Consider the following 22,692-nt stretch of genomic DNA (forward strand, 5'->3'; position numbering starts at 1 on the left):
TTTGAAAAATACTTAACAGCCAAGCTGAAGGTGTCAGGGGACAGTCAACCACTGACATTATTTACTGAATTCCATATAAACCTGATAGTATCATTCGGTAAACATTAATACCAGATCACCATCCCATACTGTGGGAAGCCACAGAAGGAGTGGAACACATATCTATTCTTCACAGAGCTTACAACCCAACGAAGGAAAAGGGCACATACATTAAATTAATATCTATTCAATAACAAAACTGAGACAGCCAATTAAATTACTCTAATTAACAAATCCTCATAACTGCTTTATTAATTACTACTATCATTTTGCAGATGGGAAAATAAAGGTTATACTGCACTTTATAACTTCTCCAGACACATTATTCAGCCCATGGATGGGTATGGGACTCGGCAGAGGTCTTTTCCTCACGACAAGGATTAAAGCCTGCTTCTGTGTGGTTGGCGCTGTGGCACAGCAAGCTAAGCCACTGCCTGCAACACCTGCATCCCAGATCTGAGCACTGTTTCAAGTCCTGGAAGCTTCCATTCCCATCCAGCTCCCTGCTAATACATTGTTTCAGGATAGTTGTCCTTCATAGTTCTCTAATTATAATACCTGGGAGTATCCACAGAGACAGAAGGGAAAGAAGCAGAAGGTGGCTCAAGCATTCATGTCATAACCATCCATGTGAGACCCGGATGGAGCTCCAGGCTCCTGGCTTCGGCCTGGCCTGGTCCTGGCTGCTTCAGCCATTTGAGGAGTGAATCAGCTGATGGAAAAATCTCTCTCTCTCTCTCTCTTTCTCTCTCTCTTGTCTCTGTCTGTCTGCCTGCCCTTCAAATAAATAAATCTAAAAAATGAGGCCAAGTTACAGAAAAAAATTTTTAAAAATAAAGTCTGTTCATGTGCATGCTTTGTTTCATCCTTTTTTTATAAAGTGAACTGGAAAGGTAGCAGAAGCCTGCTCCTTCAAGAGGGCAAATCAGATATGGAAATTTAGGCCTTGGGCAGCAGCAGGGGACAGTTATAAAAGTCACTTCCTCACCACTGATTCCCCCTTTCATGGAACTAATATTTGGAGGGCTTTATTTTTTTTTCTGTGACCCAAGAACAGTAAGGTAGCACATAATTCTACTGGTCATAATTAGAAAAGAGTGAATCATGGGTTGGGGAGAAAAAAGGGAAAAAGAGCAGGGCAAAGTTGGGGAAGGGGTCAGCGTCTATTTTTAACTGAACCTACAGAAGTACTCAAGTTGGCTCAAATGGTAAACCCAGGTTGAGGGTTGCATTTCATGGGTGATAGTGGACTTGAGTATTGCTGTGAGCTTCCACAGAGCAATCCATGGGTTACACTGTATCTCTCTCTACCTAACCCTCCAAGACATGTTCAAAGAAATCTCCATCAGGTAAAAGAAAATGGACAGAAGCTTGCTCCATCTTAAGTGTTCCATGTTCTCTTCACCTCCTGCAGCTCTGGACATTGGGTCATAATTCTCAGTCAAGGAACCCTAGATTCTAACTCTTAACCACCAGACCCACAGGGGGAGCATTTTCTACTGTCACTATTAGTCTGCAGCCTTTTGTGAATACAGAAAAACAGCAGCAGCAGCATGAGAAAACAGTGCTCAGAATAAGAAGTAGGCAAGCCCCCACCAGTCCCAACACTCACAGAAAAATGAACACGAAACCAAAAACCGTCTCTTAGCATACACAGCTTTATCTGCATCCAAGCAAACCTGATGGTATAGACTTTCCATTCAATATAGAGCCAATCTAGCAGGCAAGGGCAGGAAATGGAAAATGTGCCCATTATTATGTAAGACATAACACATGTCAGTATTTTTGACATTAGTGCTCTATCAGAGCACAAGATGACTTCTACAAAGAGTCACAGCTTCACAGCTGCAAAATGTCCTTTGCGATGAGGAGTCTTGGGACCTCAGGTGCTGTGATTCAGGCCACAGTGTCTTGGAGGAGGGAAGGATCTTCAACGTCCTGCCACACAAGCTGCTCACTACTGTGATACCACAGAGGGAAACCTCCATCAAATGGCTCTAGAGAACAACTTCTATGGCTGGTGCTGCCTGTCTAGAACATTGCTGAAAGGCCAAGGGTGTCATACAAATATATGTCAATGCACTATGAAGAATTTTTTTCATGCATTGCATCTATGTATACAATTTACATACCAGGATCTCTTTCAGACCAGTTCTTTTTCAAATTTCTCTGATCATAACATCCTGGGAGTTAAAGCAATAAATGATGAAACCTGATCCTATCTAAATTCCTCTGTGAAGTATCCTAGCTTCACTTGACAAGGCCTACCTGCTGAGCACTGTTTGCCTTGTCTGCCTGTTACTAACATGATGGAAGTGTGCGAGGCCCAGAGATGCACTGATTTCTAATGCACTCACTCTGAACAGCTGACAGCCACAAACCTTTGAGGATTCTCAATTGAAGGCTGCCTGAGTAACAATAACAGTCACAGGGGGATAATTTTTATAGTTTCTACTGTTAGATACTAGTTAGACTACTAGTTTCTACTGTTAGATAATAAAAGATTTTCTTTTTTATCATTTCTATCAATCATCTATCTATCCACCCATCCATCGATTCATCCATCCATCCATCCATCAGTTCATCTCAGAACAAAAGGAATGTATCAAAGCAAGAACACAGTCATTGTGATTGGGAAAAAAAGGCCAGAGAATTTCTTTGAAAACAAGTAATCACCTCCAACTTCCCACTTTTATTTTCTTGTTTATATATATAAATATAACATATATATAGAAAAATACAATATCTAGAAAAGCATGAATCCCTAGATTTCTGTAAGCGGTTTCAATGCATTTATTTAGAGCAAAGAATTCAAATATAAAGCTCGCCACCCATAGAGATCCTAGAGTTGTGCCATGTTTAATGCATTAAACTGAGTTCTGCCATCTCTGTGGAAGTCCAGCCTACATTGACTTTGTGCCAGTCAGTGATTCCGGCAAAACTCACAAAAGGATCATGGGACAGAATCCAGAGATGAGGAGGTCATAGCCCTCCTGCTCGCAAGTTGGTAGAAATAACAAGACGATTGCTCAACATAATCATAGCACACTTGGACTACTGGTAGGCACAGAATAATTTCCCTAGAGGGAAACTCCATTCTCTTTTCTTCCTAAGGGGGATGAGAGGCAGGTGGTCCTGGTATATTTTTGCAAAAACCTTAAAAACCAAAATTTTTTCCACCCTAGGCAAGTTTTTTATTATTATTATTAATAGCAAGCTCCCAAGCTTGAATAGCCATGATAAAAGTATACAGTTTATCATGTCTGTGTCATGTTGCTTAGCATTGAAGGCAGGTCTTGGCCTCAGTAGGGGGTCTATAAAACAGGCTAATTCCCATCAGTCCCGACAGGCCCCTAAACTCTTCAGGACACAGCCACCTTCGGTGAGAGGGGCTCTCGATGCCTCCACCTCTTCTGTCAGTTTCAAAGGCTGAGCCTCCCTTTGTGATGTGGGGCAAAAAACAAACAAACAAACAAACAAACAAAAAAACAACCACAAGTACCTGGCTACCTGGTGCTCTCAAACTATTCCTGGCACCCTTCCTCCCTCCCACAGCAGACTCCTTCCTTCTAGTGACACTATACACTTGGTGCAAAGACCGTCTCACAGCCTATTGCCTGAATCCTACAGCAGTCAAGGATGCACTCTCAAAGGAAACGCTGACCCTGGCTACTGAGGTGCACACTAGGCAGACTTCCTACGGACTGGATTTGTGCCTTGATCCACACTTCTTAGGGCTTCTAGAAGAAATCAGTGATGGAAACCTAGTGTCTGGAAGGAAACAGGACTGAGGAAATGGAAACCCAGGTTCTTGGTGTCAGCTTGGCCATTATTAAATGACCAAGGGGTTTTAAACAAATTGCTTCACTTCCTCACACTTTCTTGGGGAGATTTTATAAGCACTTTATCCTTGCTGAGCCTAAATACTGATGCCAAATTGGACGGTATGTTGGTCCCCTGAAGCCACTGTCACAAAACACGGTGGCTTATAAGAAGAGAAATGCATTGTCTCATGGCTGTGTTGGTTAAAATCCAGAAATCAGGCCAGCGCTGCTGCTCACTAGGCTAATCCTCCGCCTGTGGCACCGGCACCCGGGTTCTAGTTCCAGTTGGGGCGCCAGATTCTGTCCCGGTTGCTCCTCTTGCAGTCCAGCTCTCTGCTGTGGCCCGGGAAGGCAGTGGAGGATGGCCCAAGTGCTTGGGCCTTGCACCTGCATGGGAGACCAGGAGGAAGCATCTGGCTCCTGGCTTTGGATCGGCACAGCGCCGGCCATAGTGGCCATTTGGGGGTGAACCAACAGAAGGAAGACCTTTCTCTCTGTCTCTCTCTCTCTCACTAACTCTGCCTGTCAAAAAAAAAAAAAAAATCCAGAAATCAAGGTTCAAGTAGGGCCAGGCTCCCTCTGAGGGCTCTAGGGAAGGAGGGCTTCCATGCTTCTCCCAGGTCCTGGTGGTTATCAGCAATACTTGGAATTACTTGGCCTATGGAGGCCTCACTCCCTATGTGTGTCTCCATTTTCATAGAATATCCTTGTTTGGGGTTGCATGTTACTGTACTGCCATGGAGGACACTGTTGCCTCTGGACCCATCTGTGCCCAAATTTCTCCCTTCTTATTAGGACACTAGTCACTGAAATGTAATTTCCCTAATCTAGAACGGCTTCATCTTAACGTGGTTATATCTGCAATGACTCTGTTTCCATGTAATGTCTTATTAGGATTTAAGCACAACTTTTTGGAGGATACGATTCAACCTGCAGCAGGTGGTGTCCAGTGAACAAGGCATCACAGTGCATTTGTAGGTACTGAACTACAGGACAGGAGAATTGGAGCCAAAGAAGAGCAAGTTTGGCACAAAGGCAGCTTGAGAGGATGGGGCAAATGGAGTGGTCAGGAGATTTTGAGTTCCCCAGCTGAGATTCAGGAACCTGTTCTGAGATACATGGAAAAGGATGATTCAAATCAAAGCTGTAAGAACAGTTTTTCACAAGAACTTTTGTGAAAATTTGGGCTCAAGAGACAAACAAAAAATGCAATACAAAGTAATTCAAAAGGAAGCATTTTTTTGAATTGCCACATGGACCAAACCAATAGGAATGAACACATAATACCTATTCAACAATCATCTAATAAATCTGGCCCCAGCATTTCTACCTTTTTTAAAATATTGATTTATTTTGAAAATTCAGAGTTACAGAGAAAAAAGGAATGAGAGAGAGAGAGAGAGAGAGAGAGAGAAAGTCTTTCATCCAATGGTTCACTCCCCAGAAGGCCACAATGGCCACCACTGAGCCAGATAAAAGCCAGGAGTTTTATTTAGGTCTCCCAAGGAGGTGTAGGAGTACAAGCACTTGTGCCATCCTCAGCTGTTTTTCCCAGGATATTGGCAGGAAGCTGGATTGGAAGTGTAGCAGCCGGGACACAAACCAGTGCCCATATGGGATGATGGCATTGCAGGCAGTGGCTTTACTGGCTATGCCACAGCACCAGCCCCCAGCATTGCTTCCACCTTCCTGTAGTGTCCTTGAGGAAGTCACCCACCATCTCCCATTCCCTATTCCCAGTCAGTCTTGAATGTACCTCTGTGAACTTCAAGGATGTCTCATGCCACTGCTGCTAACTAGCTACTTAGTCTTCAGATCCCTCAGTCAGACTGAATGAGGGATGAGCATGTGACACAAAGCAGCTAAAGTTCAATGCCACACTTTGCTTGGAACTATTGTGGAAGACATTTCTTTCTGCTCCACTGATTACCTAAAATGAAAATTCATGCTGCTCTTTACTCTATAAGGAGGACCTAAAAAGAATCCAATACACGGCAAACTAGAAATAAGAGAAGAGTAGCTAATTATGGAAGAAAGAATGAGAGGCAGAGACTGAGACCACTTCTGCATCCACATCTTTGTATTTCTTGATACAGTCCTGCCTTCACTTCTTTGTTCAGCTATATGAGCTAATAAAATCTATTTTTGCTTAAATCAGTATGAATAGATTTTTGTCACCTACAGCCAAACTTGTCCCAAATTACAGAAAGGCCACTTGGCTTGTTATGGATTCTACAGCTTAAAAGCAGAAAAATGCCATACTCTAAGCAGGAAAAAAATGATTAGCCATGGATACAGTAGCTAGGGAAGCCTTGGTTTGACTGGATGTGATGTTTTTAGCTGAGAACCTTAAACAATGAGGCAGACACTGATCATAAGACAAATGATCCTAAGAACATGTAACTCACCGTGGGCAGTCTCATGAGCAAACTACAAGGTCTGCTCATATGTTCATGGACCACAGGCTGCGAATTATGCCAATTAGTATTAAATGGAACTTATTTGTGTCCATTAACTGAAGAAGACTGGGACATTCTGGCTACATGTCAAATAAAGGAGTAGCATGACCCCCTCCAGGTTCCAGTGAGATTCAGATTCCTATAATCTGACTAAAGGCTGAAAACTAACTTCTTTTGGCACAAGACTCATCATACATCTCTTCTTCTGCATATATATGTGTGTGTATGTGTATGTGTGTATAATATATATGTACACATATAAATATATATAATTTTCCTTTGCAAGAAAATAATCAAACAAGCATAATCAAACTTCTGCAATGTACTTGGGTCTCACTTTTCTTGAGAAAGGGAATGCTTCCTCTTGCATTCCCATTTAAGGGAACAGAATATCAACAAAAACTATAAGGTCAATGAAAAAGGCAAGACATTGCCAAAAATGAACTTTTGAAGGTCAAAGATCTGCAAATTAAAGAAAATAAGACTAGAGAGACCTACAGAATTAAATAAGCACATAAACTTTCAACATCAAAAAGTAAACAAAACATGTAAAGCCCCTTGTAAAAATCTAAAATATACTACCAAATGTTAAATGTGGAAATCTAAAACCGACTAAACATATAACCAAAACAATTGGTTTCTGACAATTATAGATATTATATCCACTTTCCTCAGTATAATCACTATATACAAAATGTATCATTTCATATAGATTGAGAAACAGTCACTTCATCAATTATGATTGCAAGCAGAAGGTCAATAAAGGGCAGATTCTGTGTTCTCTAGAAATGTCCCCAACTGCATCCTTTCACAACCAAATATTGTCAGGTTTGAGCTGATTATCTACATTTTTAAACAAATATTGTCTTTGGAAGGCTTAATCAGCTACTTGGCTGGCATAATAAATGCGTGGACACTGGAAGAGAATGAAGCACACACAAACAAGGCACTCACCTTTTCTCCCCTGAGGATTGTGGCAATTTTCGTGGATGCACAGGCCCCAGGCTGACCAGGAAGACACTATGCAGTCCGTAGAGCAAGGGATATTGCAGAGCTGAGAGACTGGAGGGGCAGGTCCCAAACATAATGTCTTTTCCACTGGTCTAGAGACTGAAGGACAAAAACATAACAGTCTGTGACATCCTCTGGCCATCCCTAGCATGCTCCTATCTTTATGTGTCTGCTTTGTTCACATTAGCCTTAGGGCTAAAAAGAGTAGATACAAACAAAATATTGTTCTCCAGTGCCTTTTGCTGAGCCTCACATTATGAGCATTTTGGGTGAGATAAGGCAGAGAAGACAGAGACAAAGGGCATGCACTTGAGAGTCTTGCTTCACAGAATATTCCCTGGGAATCCAAGGAGGACCGCAAATATCACAGATATGAATTTTCTATGGAGTTATGATTTTAACAAAATTAAATGGCTTGGTGAAGCTTCAAGATGAGTCTATCTTGACTATATAAATGACTTGGTTGCTGTGAAAAAATCAAAATCGAACCCCTAAGGTGAAGAATTTAGCATAACCAATCTACTGCTGTGATTCCCCTGAGGGGTGGAGATCCTGAAGACACAAGAAGAAAAATGGTTCTTAAAATAAGAAGAAAAATCAGGACCTGTAACTGCCAAACAGGCCCCCAGAAACCAGTTTTATTAGTAAAGCTGCCTAGAGATGCAAGACGTTTTATCCTTCTATTGGGGAAGGATAAAACTATGAACTTCCGAATCTTTCTGGTATGTACCTGCCCCCAGAAGAGGGCCAGAGGCAGGTCACTTCAGGATACAGCAACCATCTGTCCATCAATGGCACTTTCCCATTGTCCTCTGTATGCAAACCCTTTGTGGGTATCATGAGAATACAGACAAAGGAGAAGATAGGATTATGCTCCCTGCTAAACTGATGAAATAAATGATCTAGGTTAGCAATATCTGAGAATGACGCCCTAAAAAACAGCCAAAGGAATGACTAATTATACTTGCATTGAGTGACCCATGCTAAGAAGGTTTTTGAAGCAATTCAGTGTTTGTGAGCAGTTTAAGCTTAAATGGTTTTATTAGCTTGTACAGTTGTCTACGTATTTCCTAGATGTTATTTCCAACCAGGGGAGCAAATGGCAGAAACCAGTGTTAGTGTTAGGTAGTGAGCCATACCTTTACTTTGCTTCCCCATCCTTTCCCTGTGTCTAAGAGTCAAATCTGGAGGAGGTGACAATAAATCATAGCTCTGACCAGCAGAACTGCACATACAAACCAAAACAATAGCAAAGCACAAGAAATACTGTCCTGAAAAATCTGCATTGCAAGGCGGGGGGAAGTGTTCCTAATGAACAGTGAGGCAGCTTGAACTGCTTAGGAGGCGAAGGGAAAAAAGAGATTGCAAAGGAAAATAATGAAAATAGTTTGTTTGCAATTAATTTCTTTCACAGTTTACCAAAAGGATTTTGGAAATAAAAGGCAAGGGCAAAGCAAGATTGTGAATGTACATATGAAATATTGTCAATCAACTGGAAACATAGGAAAAGGAAAGCAGACTAGATATTAGGGAAAAGTGAAAGGAATCACTTAGGGAGACTGTGGAGAGGTAGTGATCAAAGGAATAGTATGCTGAAAATAGCAATGGGATGAGGAGACCACAACATGGGGCATACCTATGAGCCTGATGGGCCACAGGCGCAAAACAAACTGAGAGGTGACAGTGTCAAGGATTTCTCACCCCAGGAGTGAGGAAACTAAAATACATGACACAACCATTCATTGAGAAAACAATGTACCTATTCTAAATCACAAAGCGTCCATTGGAATCAGTAACTCTGGGGTGGTGTTTGGTTTCACAGAGCTCTCAGTCTTAGCATAAAGGAGCATGTTTACACAGTTGATAGAGATCTTAGAAATTGAAAACTGCACAGCTGAATATCTTAAGGTGGAAGTGAGCTTGGGTCTCATGTGCATGTCAGCATGATCTCAGAAATTCAAACTTGGGTTCCAAAAACTAAACCTTGGTATGATGGAACAGGAAGTAGGGCTCTGTTCCAGTTCTCCCTTGACAGACATCAATACTATGGTCCCAATTCCAGGTTGTCTCCAAGGTATAAACCCCAGGGTGGGACACATTCTGAATTCCCTGTGTTCCACAAATGTGCAGCATATACAGTCAAAAATCTCTGAACTTAGAGGGCTGACTCACAACAAATCCTATGCTTCTTTGGCCTTTTGCTGCTTGTCTTTAAGAAGTACACCTGCTTTTTCTAACTTGTGCATGAGTGTGCTATCTCATTGGATTCAGACAAGTTGGTAACCCACCCACAAGGACCCTGCTCAGCACCATGTGTTAAAACTGCATTAAGTGCTGAAGCCATAATACTAAGAAAAACACATAAGGTCCCTGCCTTCATGGAACTCATTCCAATGTGAGTTGACACTAACAATGCAGCAGTCCATAAGCCCCAACAAGACTGGAAAACTGTACCACTTTCCCTCTTTCTTTTGCCACGACTGTTTCTTCCCAAGAAACATTAAGTGCCCAATGATCAATAATAACGATACCTCAGACTTCCCAACTCTAAGACCCAGAAGCCAGCTGCTACCACAATGTCTGCACTTGGGGTTGGGCCCTAGACTACAGCAACTCTTAGGCATATAACAGGTTCACATGAAATCTTATTTGAAGCCCCCGGATGTCTGTGCAAGCAAAGCTTCCAAATATCAGTGCAGGAAGAAAGACTATAGAGCATGCCCCAAATCCAGAACACTGTATCTACCCAGATATTGTATTTAGTGAGATTATTTTTGAAGAGTTACTGAGGATTGGGAGGTGGGGCCTTAGGGTTACATCTCAAGGAATTCCCTTTGATAAGTACTTAGCCGTTGGTTAGGTGACTTTTGAACATTAGAGCTAATGGCACTCCTAAGAAGAAAGGGGCATAGTTTGCTGCAAAAGAACAGGTGGGACTTCCCTGTGGACTACTAAGTGACAATATTATAGGACCAGGCTGAATTGAGACCATTAGTCACAGCAGTCACATCTGCCCAGTACACATTGCCTTGATGGACAGTGGATCTTAATCTGTACCAATAAATTCTTTCATTCCCTTGAGACGTGTCCAAGACTGTTCATTTAGGCACTGAATCAATGTACTTGAGTCAGCCTATCTCCATCACAGACCCGTGCCCCCACCACAGGGTGCATTTGCTCTAGAAATACATGATAAATAAGCCACAAAGCACTTAAAGCTTCAGAGCACTTCCAGAACAATCTGCCTGAGATGAGTGAACACATGGCGCTTCTATACCTATTGGCTTTTAGAGCTAGAAGGAGCGTTAGAGCTAACATAGCTTAATAGATAATTTTCACTGTAAAACTAAGCTTCAAGATTCGAGGTGATTTCTCCAATTCACTTAGCAAGTTCAGAGCAGAGCAAGATCCGAGCCTTGTTCCGGATGGCTAACTCACCTCTACCTGTCCTTGGCTTTCCTGCCAGAGAATGAAGTTACCCAAGAGGACAGATGACGTCATCTGTACCAAGCATATTTTGTTTATGAGTCACAGTGACCACAACTGGAGGTAGCCAGTGACAAGAGAATTCACAGGCACTCATGAATCTTGCAAGTTTAAACTAACTCAAAAAATCCAATTCGTTCTGCTCCTTCAGTGCTCCTGCAAAACTCTATCACTTACCTCCACTAAGGAAGAGGTCGTGAAACCAACGTGTGCTCCACTTCAAGTAGCTTCTACCTGCTTTGAATGTTTACCCAGGTTGCAATACAGTTCTCTCAGAGGTCGAGTAGGATGGGGACATTCTCCAGGCCACCTGTTGAACAGTTGGACTGTCTAATGCAGGCTACTCTTTACTGAACTCTCATTTCCCCTTGGCCCAGCTTCAGGTATGATTGCTCTGCTGACAATCACTGTTTTGCCATTCACATACACTGCTTTCTCTGAAGCTACTTCTTGAATTGCATCAATTCTCCTACTAACTCTGTCTTCTCTAAGGCAGTGAATCCTGCTCTACTCAACACGCCTGTTCAGTGTATGTTTGTCTTTGCCCCACTTTCTCCTTTGTGATCCCATCACCTTGAAGCCTTCCACCATTTCCTCCTGACCAGATAAATAATTATCCTAGATTATATAGTCTATTTATACCAGAGGCAGCAGTGCCATTCCCCATAGAGACTTCTCATGGACCTAAAGAGTTAAACCACAAAAATAACATACTTTGGACACACCTGGACCTTTACGTAGCATCATCTTTGTAAACACTAAAGAATACATTACATATATGCAAACACTCATTTCATGTTTGGAGTATTTTGGTGCCTAACCTGGAATTTTTCATTTGCAATCTGAAATTACTAAATTGATCTACCTTACAACAAATGTTGAAGCCTGCTGATGATTGCAAAGTTTCCTTCAATAATTAATTACTCCATGAACAGAACGGTAATCAGCACGAGGTGTGACACATTGGATAGGGTTATTTTTGATGTTTAAAAAGTATTCCTAATCCAAGAAGTGAACAAAGTCCATGGTTTTCCTAAAGAATAAGGTGATTTCAGAGGAGCATAGAAATGCAGTCAAAATGAATTGCAATTAAGAAGAAAAATGTTTGTTGTGATCATTAGCACTTGACTGTCATTTAAAGAAAAAGGAGTACCTTCACATTTTATTCTTTGAAATTAAATCAAACTCCAATCTAAACTCATTAAAATTAGCACAGGAATAAGTTAAGTTGCCAAAAAGTCAAAAATTGTATAGCATTTCACACCCCCCACTGAAGGCTACTTTGGAAGATCAGAATTACAAGGCTTTTAAACACTGAAACAGGAAATTAAAGTGAAATTACATAATAATATTTAGTTAATTATAATTAACAACCTCTCTAGTTTATAAATAATGAGTCACATTTGCTTAATATAAAAAGTTATTATAGGAGTCAGTTTTGCTCTCTTATATTTTTTAAATACATTGATTACCAGTACTGGAGCACAAAAAAATTATCTTGAACATAGTCAAAGATTCATGTTCAAGACAAAGAGTTTTAGAAATGTAAAAAAATAATAAATTTGGGGATACCCCAAATCTATATTATTTACATTTGTAGTAATCCTACACATAAACTGTTCTATCTTCAGTTGATTTTAAATAATATATTTGATTTCCAATATAACCCTGAACCCCACAAAGAAGTTAGAAAAAGAAGTTATACTAATTTCAGTTTTCCAAATCAAATCCAGGCTCTGTAAAATGTGAAAGGAATTTCTTGCTCAAGGACTTACCACTCCCTTGTTTCACGGCATTGCCAATAAAACAGCAATTGCTGAAATTTAATTTAAAACTAATGAAAGAGCCAATGTAGGTAAAAAGGCTGCTTTCTAAGTGATTTTTGAGAAACAATATTGCCCCTGACATATTCATTTAGAAGTGGACTGACTTGCCAGAAACTCCATCCACCTACTGCTAAAGTAAAGGGGCCTCTTCCACAGACTGAAGTCAAGTGGTTGAAGGGGAAACATGAATAATGTTACAGTTTTAACTGTAAAGCTGTTTTCCTTCAAGAAGCATCATGCATTATTTCGATTGCCTTTTGCCACTGGGATTTGCAAAATAATGTATCATTCTCTTAACTTGGTGAATAGAATAAAAGCAAATTTGTCTTCTACTACTTAGAAGCAGCTTAAAGAATTAAATCACATCTCATCCTATTATACCTAATAAAGCTTAATTTTAGCCACATTGTGACTCTCTTGGCAAAGTTCTATGTAACAATTTGGCAGGAGGATGCATGTGTATGTACAGTGGATTTAATATTGAAAAATAATTCCTGCAATTAGAAATAATTATGTGGAATTTGGCCACATTTCAAAAAGTTTTCCAAATTTCACATAGCCAATTAGAAAATTCCTACTGACTAGTTATTTTCCTAGGGCTAGAGTAACAACACTATAGACAAAGAATGAAAAAGAGTGTTCAGAATAAAAATGAAAGCAACATAAATGATGCATGAAATTTTAGAAACAACCGGAATCAATAGCCAACACTCACATAATTAAAGAACTATACTAGTGCAGAGCCCTAGGTTCATCTATCCCTCCCTCATATATTTTCTCCTCTTTCGTTCAGAGTTGCTTTCTGGTTATTTCTCAGCTTTTTAGCTAACAGCTAAAAGGGAGTGAGGGTGGGAGGAGGTAATGTGGAGAGGATAAAAAGGACCAGACCTGACCTACATGGCATCTTTTACACTTTAAAAGTTAAAAATACCATTATTGATGAGAGAGAAGGGAAAGGAGACAAGTGAGAGATGGGGAAGTGGTCAGGCCACGGGAGAGAGAAAAGGCAGTTAGGCAGGTAAAAGAACAGTTATCTCTAGAGACATCAATGGCAGAAATGTGCACTGTCAGGAAAGTGCAGCTTTTAAAAGGGTTTTAGTCTAGGAGTCCTCTTCAGACTCAGCACTTTGCAAGCTAGAATTCATTTTTTTCCCCTAGAAACAATGACAAGAGTTAAGTGAGAGCAAGCCTTCCCAGGGAATGACCAAAACATCTATTTAACTGATTGATGTTAGTAATAACTGCTAATACACACTGGTGACCTACTTGGTTCTAGGCACTGTTCTAAGGGCTTGAATGTAATTCCCATTTAATCATCACCACCACTCTTATGTAGGCATAATTATCATTTCCATTTTGTATTTGATAACTGAAGGCAAGTTATTTTTCTAAGATGGCAAGGCTAAAAAGTCAACTCAGATCCAGAGATCTCTTTTTATATATGTAAACAAAATAGAGTCCCATGAAGGTAAGCATAAGTCTTTTATTAAAAAAAAATATTTATTTATTTAAAGGTACAGAGACTGAGGGAGACCTTCCATCCAAACGTCCAATTACTCCAAATGCTGGCAACAACCAAGGTTGGGTCAGACCACAAAGCAAGGAGCCTAAAATGCAATCTGTGTCTGCCCCAGGGGTGGCAGAGACCCAAGTACTTAAGAGTATGCATTAGCAGGAAGTTGGAATGGGAAGTGGAGCTGCAACTTGAATCCAGGCACTCCTATATAGGATTCAGTGTCCCAAGCAGAATCTATAAACTCCTCAACTAAATGCCTAGCCCTGACACAGGGCTGTCAATAGCCCACATACTTACATGCTATACTATGACTTTGCATTTGTAACAAAATGATGAGGAAAAACAGCAAAGGTCCCGAAGGATGCTGGGCAAGAAACGGAAGAAGTACTGTGTTTAAACGTTTTTATACATAAAAACACTGTTGAGATAAGTAAGAAGAAACAGAGCTGTGTCCCCAGATTTCAGTACTTATAAAAATGGTCTGTTATCCCACCAAGGGATAACCAAGGAAAACAGATTTTACCTGTTTTCAATAGTAGATGTCCTACCATGAAAACACTCAAATATTTTGATGATAACAAGAAGGAGAAATCCATATTCTCTAAAATAACATAGTCCTCCAAGAAGAACAGCACAAACTCCAAAGATTAAAGCTCTTTCTATGGGACAAAGACAAGGGTAGGGATTCATGGTGATTATTTTAGAGGACCAAGGAAGAACCAAATGTCTCTAAAGTAAATGTGCACACTGTCTGCCTATGAAAGGAAGGGAGAACAAAGGCCTCGCTAACCCTTGTCCTTGTTAGCACATGTTACTTCCAACCAGCAAATTGTTTTAGACTGAACAAGCTAACTCAGCTTCAAAGGAAGGCTCACGGTATTCATCAGGTCCCTAAACAATAACGGGAACAAGACCTTGAGGAAAAAAATTTCAATGCAGATTAATTATTTGGTATGAGGAAGTGAACAATAAATTTTAGAAGTAAACAAAAATTATAAACTGCAACCCCTGCGTTTTAAATCTGAATGAAAATTCCTTCCTCGGAAGTTCATTAATTTATCTCAAGTTCAAATTTGTAGAGCTCGCCACTGTGTCAAGGTCAAGATTCTAAATTACAGCTTTACAAATTACAGATTATACTATTCTAAATTAGACAGCCCCCACTCTGTTCAAACCAATGGAATATAACAAAAATCTGAATCAGAAGCATTGGGTCAGAATAAGGAATGAGTACAAGAAGAATTTATAGTATATTGGGGCTGGCGCTATGACATAGCAGGTAAAGCTGCCATCCTCAGTGCCAGTATCTCATATGGGCACTGGTTTGAGTCCTGGCTGCTCCATTTCTGATCTAGCTCTCTGCTAATGCCTGGGAAAGCAGGAGATAGGCAAAGTCCTTGGGCACATATACCCATGTGGGAGACCCCGAGGAAGCTACTGACTCCTGGCTCCTGGCTTCAGATCAGTGCAGCTTTGGCCGTTGCGGCCAACTGGGGAATGAACCAGTGGATGGAAGACCCTCCCCCCGTCTCTCCTTCTCTCTGTGTGTAACTCTGACTTTCAAATAAATAATAAATAAATCTTTAAAAAAGAATTTATAGTATATAAAATGCTTATGATTTGTATGTTGGGGAGTCAAATTTCTGAAAACTACCTTAAGTATATTTTTGAAAACTAATTTCTAGAATATTATCCTTAAAACCCCATTTGACTAAGATCCTACCACTACCTGGGTGACTGGGCAAAGCTCTTAGCACTTGAACTTTAATAAAATAAACAGATTATTCAGTGTTCTTCACCTTTGCTGCCTGATCTCCTCCTTAAGGAGTATTTATAAACATTTTCCTTAATTATCTTCTCTCCAAGCCATGACATTTTCATATTACAAATATACTACACACAAATATGTATATGCTTTATATTTTTTTAAAAAGCACACAATTTTATTTCACCCTAAGAAATAGCCTTTTTTGTCCCTTGAGGGTGCTAAATCCCCATTGAGGATGCATGGATTAGAACAATGTTGAATATTTAGTAGGCTAAGCAATTTATGAGTATAGTTTAATTAGTAAAACTCTGAGGTTAAGTAACACTAGAATCTCCCATTACCAATATAACAAGTAAAGCTTAAAACAATCTGTTCAAATTGTTATAATGGGAGAGCCAGGAATTGAACCCAGGAAGTGTGATGCCATTTTTCTCTCTTTTTAACTGTTAGATATTTCTAGGTTACAGAACTGAAACACTTAGATTCAGCAAAGATTTCCATGGAAGTAGGCTAGAACTCTTTAAATTCGAGTGCATTGTTTCTCCATACCGATATTGTGCTTAGAATTGAATTCTATATGCTGGTATTTTCACTGAAATAAGAAGGAGATAGTACATTAACCAAATAAATATGCTATTTCTAATAATTTTTTTGCTTTAAAGATTTACTTATTGATTTGAAAGTCAGAGTTACAAGAGACAGACAGATCTTCCATCCACTGGTTCTCCCCAAATGGCCTCAACAGCATAAGCTGGCCAGGCCAGAGCAAGGAGCCAGGAGATTCTTTCAGTCTCACAGGGTCCCAAGTATTTTGGCCATCTTCTACTGCTTTTCCCAGACCAGTAGCAGAGAGCTGAACCAGAAGTGGAGCAGTGGGGACAGGAACTGTCACCCATGTGGGATGCTGGCATCGCAGCGGCAGCCTTACCACCATGCCACAATGCTGGTCCCTCTGGAGTAATTCTGATACATGCAAAGAATAAGGATAATAAAACAACTGCTAGGCTATAGAATTTTATGAATTTTTTCTTTTGCATAAATAGCAACCTATTATAAAACTTGGTTTTGAAAATTTGCAGTCTTTAATTTTTCACATATACATATATCAGAGAAAAATGGGTAATAATAGATAAATAATAAACATATCAATAAAGCAGAGAGGAGCCAGCATTGTGTTATAATGGGTTAAGCTGCTGCCTGCAAAGCTGGTATCCCACATGCGCAACGGTTCCATTTCTGGCAGCTCCACTTCTGATCCAGTTTCCTGTTAATGCAGCTAGGAAAGTAGTAGAGGATGGTTCAAGTTCTTGGGCCCCTGCACCCATGTAGGAGACCTGGAAGAAGCTCCTGGCTTCAGCTTGGACCAGCCTCAGCTGTTGCAGCCATTTGGGGAGTGAACCAATAGATAGATCTCCTCTCCTTTCTCCTCCTCTCCCCTTTAAAAAACTACAGTGACATTATTTTACATAAAAGATCCATGGGCATATCTATAGATTTGTAATCACAAATAAATATTAATTCTAAAGTTATTATTAACTATTTTCAAAAGATCAAATGGTTTAAATTTTTCCAAATATTAGATGTTTTAAGATATGGCTATAATAATCACTTTATCTTTTGGACACATATACTTTATAAATTGAGATAACTAACAAATATTGTTTTGTTCAAATCAATGATGTCAAAGACAAGACATGAGTATCACCATTCATGTTTGGATTGATGGAAATCTGAATGAATAGCAGACACGGATTTCCAGGCCTTTGGATGCTCAATGTCTTTACAGGGAAGAGCTCATCTTAGCACAAAAGTCAGGCAGCTTCCAGGGGCTCTCTGTGGTCATCACAGATACTGGTGACACACATCATCTGAAAATCATCAGCATTACCTATCCAGAACCACCATGGCTCCAATCTGACCCAACATAATGCAAGAACCTCATGGATTCCCATTAGAACCTCTCTTGCTTTCTGACATAATTCTTACACTGACAACAAAGACTGGATCACATGCTGCAGGTCAGAAGCCCATAACAAATTTGGCCTCTGAATTTCACATCGGCAACTAATTACGTGAGGTATCTTCCATCTATGATTATTTTATTATTTACGTGTAATTATTTTTAAAAAAACTGAGAGTTGAGTGGAGCAAGATGGCAGCTGGGTACGGGTGATCATCTCCCCACAGACATGAATCTGAACAGCCATTTGTGAACCAAGACTCCTTCAAAAGAGCTTCAGAGGCCAAATGAGAGACCACAGTGCCTGGCTTTATTAGAATAATCAGAAAAAATGCATTGAAGGAAGCACAGATGCTTCATATCTTTAGTATGAAAAATAAATAACAGAACAATTAGAGATAATATCACTATGATTATATTATATACAATATTATATATTATATGTTTATGTATTATATTATAATTGCTATGTTATTATAATTATGTATTATTATATAATAATATTATAAATATTATATTATTATAAGTGGTATAAAACTTGTAAGATGGGACATCAAAAATTCAAAATGTAAGTAGAAATGGACTTTCAGTATATAATTCTTTATTAATATTTCTTATCTTTTTCTTTTCCTATATTTACAATCAGTCAAGTTGTTACCATTTCAAACTAGCTTGCTACAACCAGAAGATATTTTAAGTTCCATAGTAACCACAAAGAAATATATATAATATATGTGAAAATCAATAAACAATTAATCCAAAGACAATAATAGAGAAAATCATCTATGAAGAAAAATTTTAAGGGAGAGATAAAGGAGAAAAGGAACTACAATAAAACTAGGAAACAACTATCAAAACAGCAACAGTAAGTCCTTACCTGTCAGTAATTAAAAGTGACAGCATTAAATTCTCCAGTTAAAAGTCATAGAGTGACCAAATGGATTAAAAACAAAATTTGATTATATGCTGCTTATAGGACACACCCTTTACCTCCAAGGACACGTGCAGGCTTAAAGTGAAAGGATGGCATAAAGTATTTCATGCAAATGGAACTCAAAAGAAAGTAGGAGCAGCCATATGTATATAATATAAAATAGATTTTTAAATAAAGAAAACAAGAAAAAGAAGGGAAGACCATTATATATGATACAGGCTTCAATCCACCAGGAGGAAATAATATCTGTAAATATATATGCATCCGGCCGGCGCCGCGGCTCACTAGGCTAATCCTCCGCCTTGCGGCACCAGGCGCCAGCACACGGGGTTCTAGTCCCCGTAGGCGTGCCGGATTCTGTCCCGGTTGCCCCTCTTCCAGGCCAGCTCTCTGCTGTGGCCAGGGAGTGCAGTGGAGGATGGCCCAAGTGCTTGGGCCCTGCACCCCATGGGAGACCAGGATAAGTACCTGGCTCCTGCCATCGGATCAGCGCGGTGCGCCGGCCGCAGGGCACTGGCCGCGGTGGCCATTGGAGGGTGAACCAACTGCAAAGGAAGACCTTTCTCTCTGTCTCTCTCTCTCACTGTCCACTCTGCCTGTCAAAAAAAAAATTTAAAAAAATAGTAATAAATATATATGCATCCAACTTCTGTGCACCCAAATACAAGAAGCAAATGTCATTAGACCTAAATGGGGAAACAGGTTCCAATACAATTATAGAAGGGTAATTTAACTTCCTACTTTCCTTTTATTTTTTTCTTTTTTAAAGATTTATTTTAAAGAGTTACAGAAAAAGGGAGAGACAGATTGAGAAGGAAGGAGGGGAAGGTAGAGGCAGAGGGAGAGAGAGCGAGAGACAGAAAGACAGACAGAGAGAGAATGAGAATCTTCCATCCCCTGGTTCACTCCCCAAATGGCTACAACATACAGTTCTGAACCAGGTAGAAGACAGAAGCAAGGAGTTTCACTGGGTGTCCCACGTGGGTGGCAGGGACCCAAACATGTGGGACATTTTGCTTTTCCCAGGCCATTAGCAGGGAGCTGGAGCAGACGTGGATCAGCTGGAACACAAACTGTTGGCCATATGGGGTGCTAGCAACACAGGTAGTAGGATTAACCACTACATCATAATTCTGGCCCCAACATCTCAATTTCAGAAATGGTCAAATCCTCCAATAGTAAGTCAACAAAGAAACTGCAGTTAAACTGCACCCTAGACAAGCTGGAAGTGTCAGATATCTATAGAAGATGCCATTCAACACTGAGGAACGTACATTCTTCTCAGCAACGTACAGAGCATTCTTGGTGAGAGATCACATGAGGGGTAACAAAACAAGTTTCCACTAATTTTTAAAAACAGGAATCTTTTTGAGTATGTTTTCTGATGACAATACAATAAAACTAGAAATTGCTTGAACAAGAGTAACAGTGGGAAGTACAGAAATACATAGAAATTTAAAAACTTAATCATGCACAATTAACAGATCAAGGAAGAAATTAAGAAAGAAATATTAAAGTTTCTTAAAATTAATGAAAATAGAAACAAACATACCAAATTCTACCAGATACAGCAAAGATAGTATTAAGAAGGAATTTTATTATAATCAATATCTGCATAAAAAAAAAGATACCAAGTAAGCAACTGACCACTTAACTCAAGAGAAAATGAGAAACAAATCAAGCCCAAAATTACCAGAAGGGAAGAAGTTACAAAATTTAGAGCAGCAGTAGATGAAATAGAGACTAGAAAAAAATAAAATTCAAGGAAACAGAGCTAGTTCACTCAAAAGATAAATACAAGTTGGCAAACCCTTAGACCAATAAAATAGTAGAGAAGTTTCAAGTGAATGGAATCCGAAATAAAAAGGAAAACAATGCAACTGACACTACAGAACCAAAAGGATTTTTACAGATTATTAAGAATAATTACATGGCAAGAAATTTGAAAACCAAGGGGAAAATGAATAAGTTCCTGGACAAATACACCTTTTAAAGTTTTAAATCATGAAGAAACAGAAAATAAATAGTTCAATAATGAGCAAGAAAATTGAATCAGTAATAAATAGTCTCCCATCCAAAAAAACAAAAACAAAAACAAAAAATGGCTAGGCTAGATGGCTCCACTTCTGAATTCTACTAAGCATTTACAGAAGAATTAATACCAGTTCCTTTAAATTTTTCCAAAAATTTGAAATTGCAGAAATAAAATAAAAAAATAAAATAAAAGTGAGAGTTCCTCCAAACTCCTTTTACCAGCCAGTAGTACCTTGATAACAAAACCAGACAAGGACACAACAAAAGATCAAGCTACAGTCCAATATCCTTGATGAATTCAGATGTAAAAACCCTCAACAAATTCTAGCAAACTAAATCAAACAGCATATTTTAAAAATTCATCACATTCAAGTGGCATTTTTCCTAGAAATAAAAGGATGTTTCTACAAGAGAATCAGTAAATTTAATATATCACGTCAATGGAATGAAGGATAAAAACCAAATAATCATCTCAATAGATTTAGAAATGACATTTTATAAAAATCTAACCTTAAGGATAAAAATTCTGACCAAATTAGACACAGAAAGAACATACATAACAAGACAAGAGCTAGTATTATATCGACAGGGGCAAAGTGGAAGGCTTTCTCTCTAAGATCTAGAACAAGAAAAGAATTTCCATTTCCAGCATTTTTATTCAACACAAGATTAGAAGTCTTAGCTGGAGCAATTAGACAGCGGAAAGAATTAAAGCCATCAAATTGTAAAAGAAGAAGTCATGTTGTTAGTTTTCAGTTGGCATTATCTTACAGGTACAAAACCCTAAGATCCCACCAAAAAAACTATTAGAACTAATAAATGAAATGAGCAAAGTTACAAGAAATAACATCAATGTATACAAATCAATAGCATTGTTACACACATATAGTCAATTATCTGGAAAAGAAATAAGAAAGTAATCCCAATTCCAAAAATTGCCAAGAAACTAAGTAATACATTTCAACAGAGATGAAAGATCTCCACAGTTAAAACCAAAAGTCATTTATGAAAGAAACAGTCAGGAAAGTAAAGAGGCAACTGACAGAATGGGAAAAAATATTTGCAAACTATGCAACAGATAAAGGATTAATAACCAGAATCTACAAAGAGATCAAGAAACTCCACAACAAAACAAACAATCCACTTAAGAGATGGGCCAAGGACATCAATAGACATTTTTCAAAAGAGGAAATCCAAAGGGCCAACAGGCACATGAAAAAATGTTCAAGATCACTAGCAATCAGGGAAATGCAAATCAAAACCACATGAGGTTTCACCTCACCCCGGTTAGAATGGCTCACATACAGAAATCTACCAACAACCGATGCTGGCGAGGATGTGGGGCAAAAGGGACACTAACCCACTGTTGGTGGGAATGCAAACTGGTCAAGCCACTATGGAAGTCAGTCTGGAGATTCCTCAGAAACCTGAAGATAACCCTACCGTTCGACCCAGCCATCCCACTCCTTGGAATTTACCCAAAGGAGTTTAAATTGGCAAACAAAAAAGCAGTCTGCACCCTAATGTTTATTGCAGCACAATTCACAATAGCCAAGACCTGGAACCAACCTAAATGCCCATCAACGGTAGACTGGATAAAGAAATTATGGGATATGTATTCTTTAGAATACTATCCAGCAGTCAAAAACAATGAAATCCGGTCATTTGTAACAAGATGGAGGAATCTGGAACACATCATGCTGAGTGAAATAAGCCAGTCCCAAAGGGACAAATATAATATGTTCTCCCTGACGGTGACAACTAACTGAGCACCAAAAAGGAAACCTGTTGAAATGAAATGGACACTATGAGAAACGGTGATTTGATCAGCCCTT

The 22,692-nt window shown here is 39.3% G+C and overlaps 1 protein-coding gene across 7 annotated transcripts in view; it reads right to left on the minus strand.

The window, feature by feature from the left end:
- THSD7B (thrombospondin type 1 domain containing 7B) overlaps positions 1–22,692 on the minus strand; it is a 985,451-nt gene that overhangs the window by 541,339 nt on the left and 421,420 nt on the right. For all 7 annotated transcript variants that reach the window (XM_051849593.3, XM_089329248.1, XM_070071551.2 and 4 more), the window contains exon 6: positions 7,277–7,432. In XM_051849593.3, the coding sequence (XP_051705553.3) occupies positions 7,277–7,432 (156 nt within the window). The remainder of the gene's footprint in view (positions 1–7,276; positions 7,433–22,692) is intronic.

The sequence above is a fragment of the Oryctolagus cuniculus genome, chromosome 3, assembly GCF_051225735.1.
Source record: "Oryctolagus cuniculus isolate XC-2025 breed Fujian yellow rabbit chromosome 3, ASM5122573v1, whole genome shotgun sequence".
Taxonomy (NCBI): domain Eukaryota; kingdom Metazoa; phylum Chordata; class Mammalia; order Lagomorpha; family Leporidae; genus Oryctolagus; species Oryctolagus cuniculus.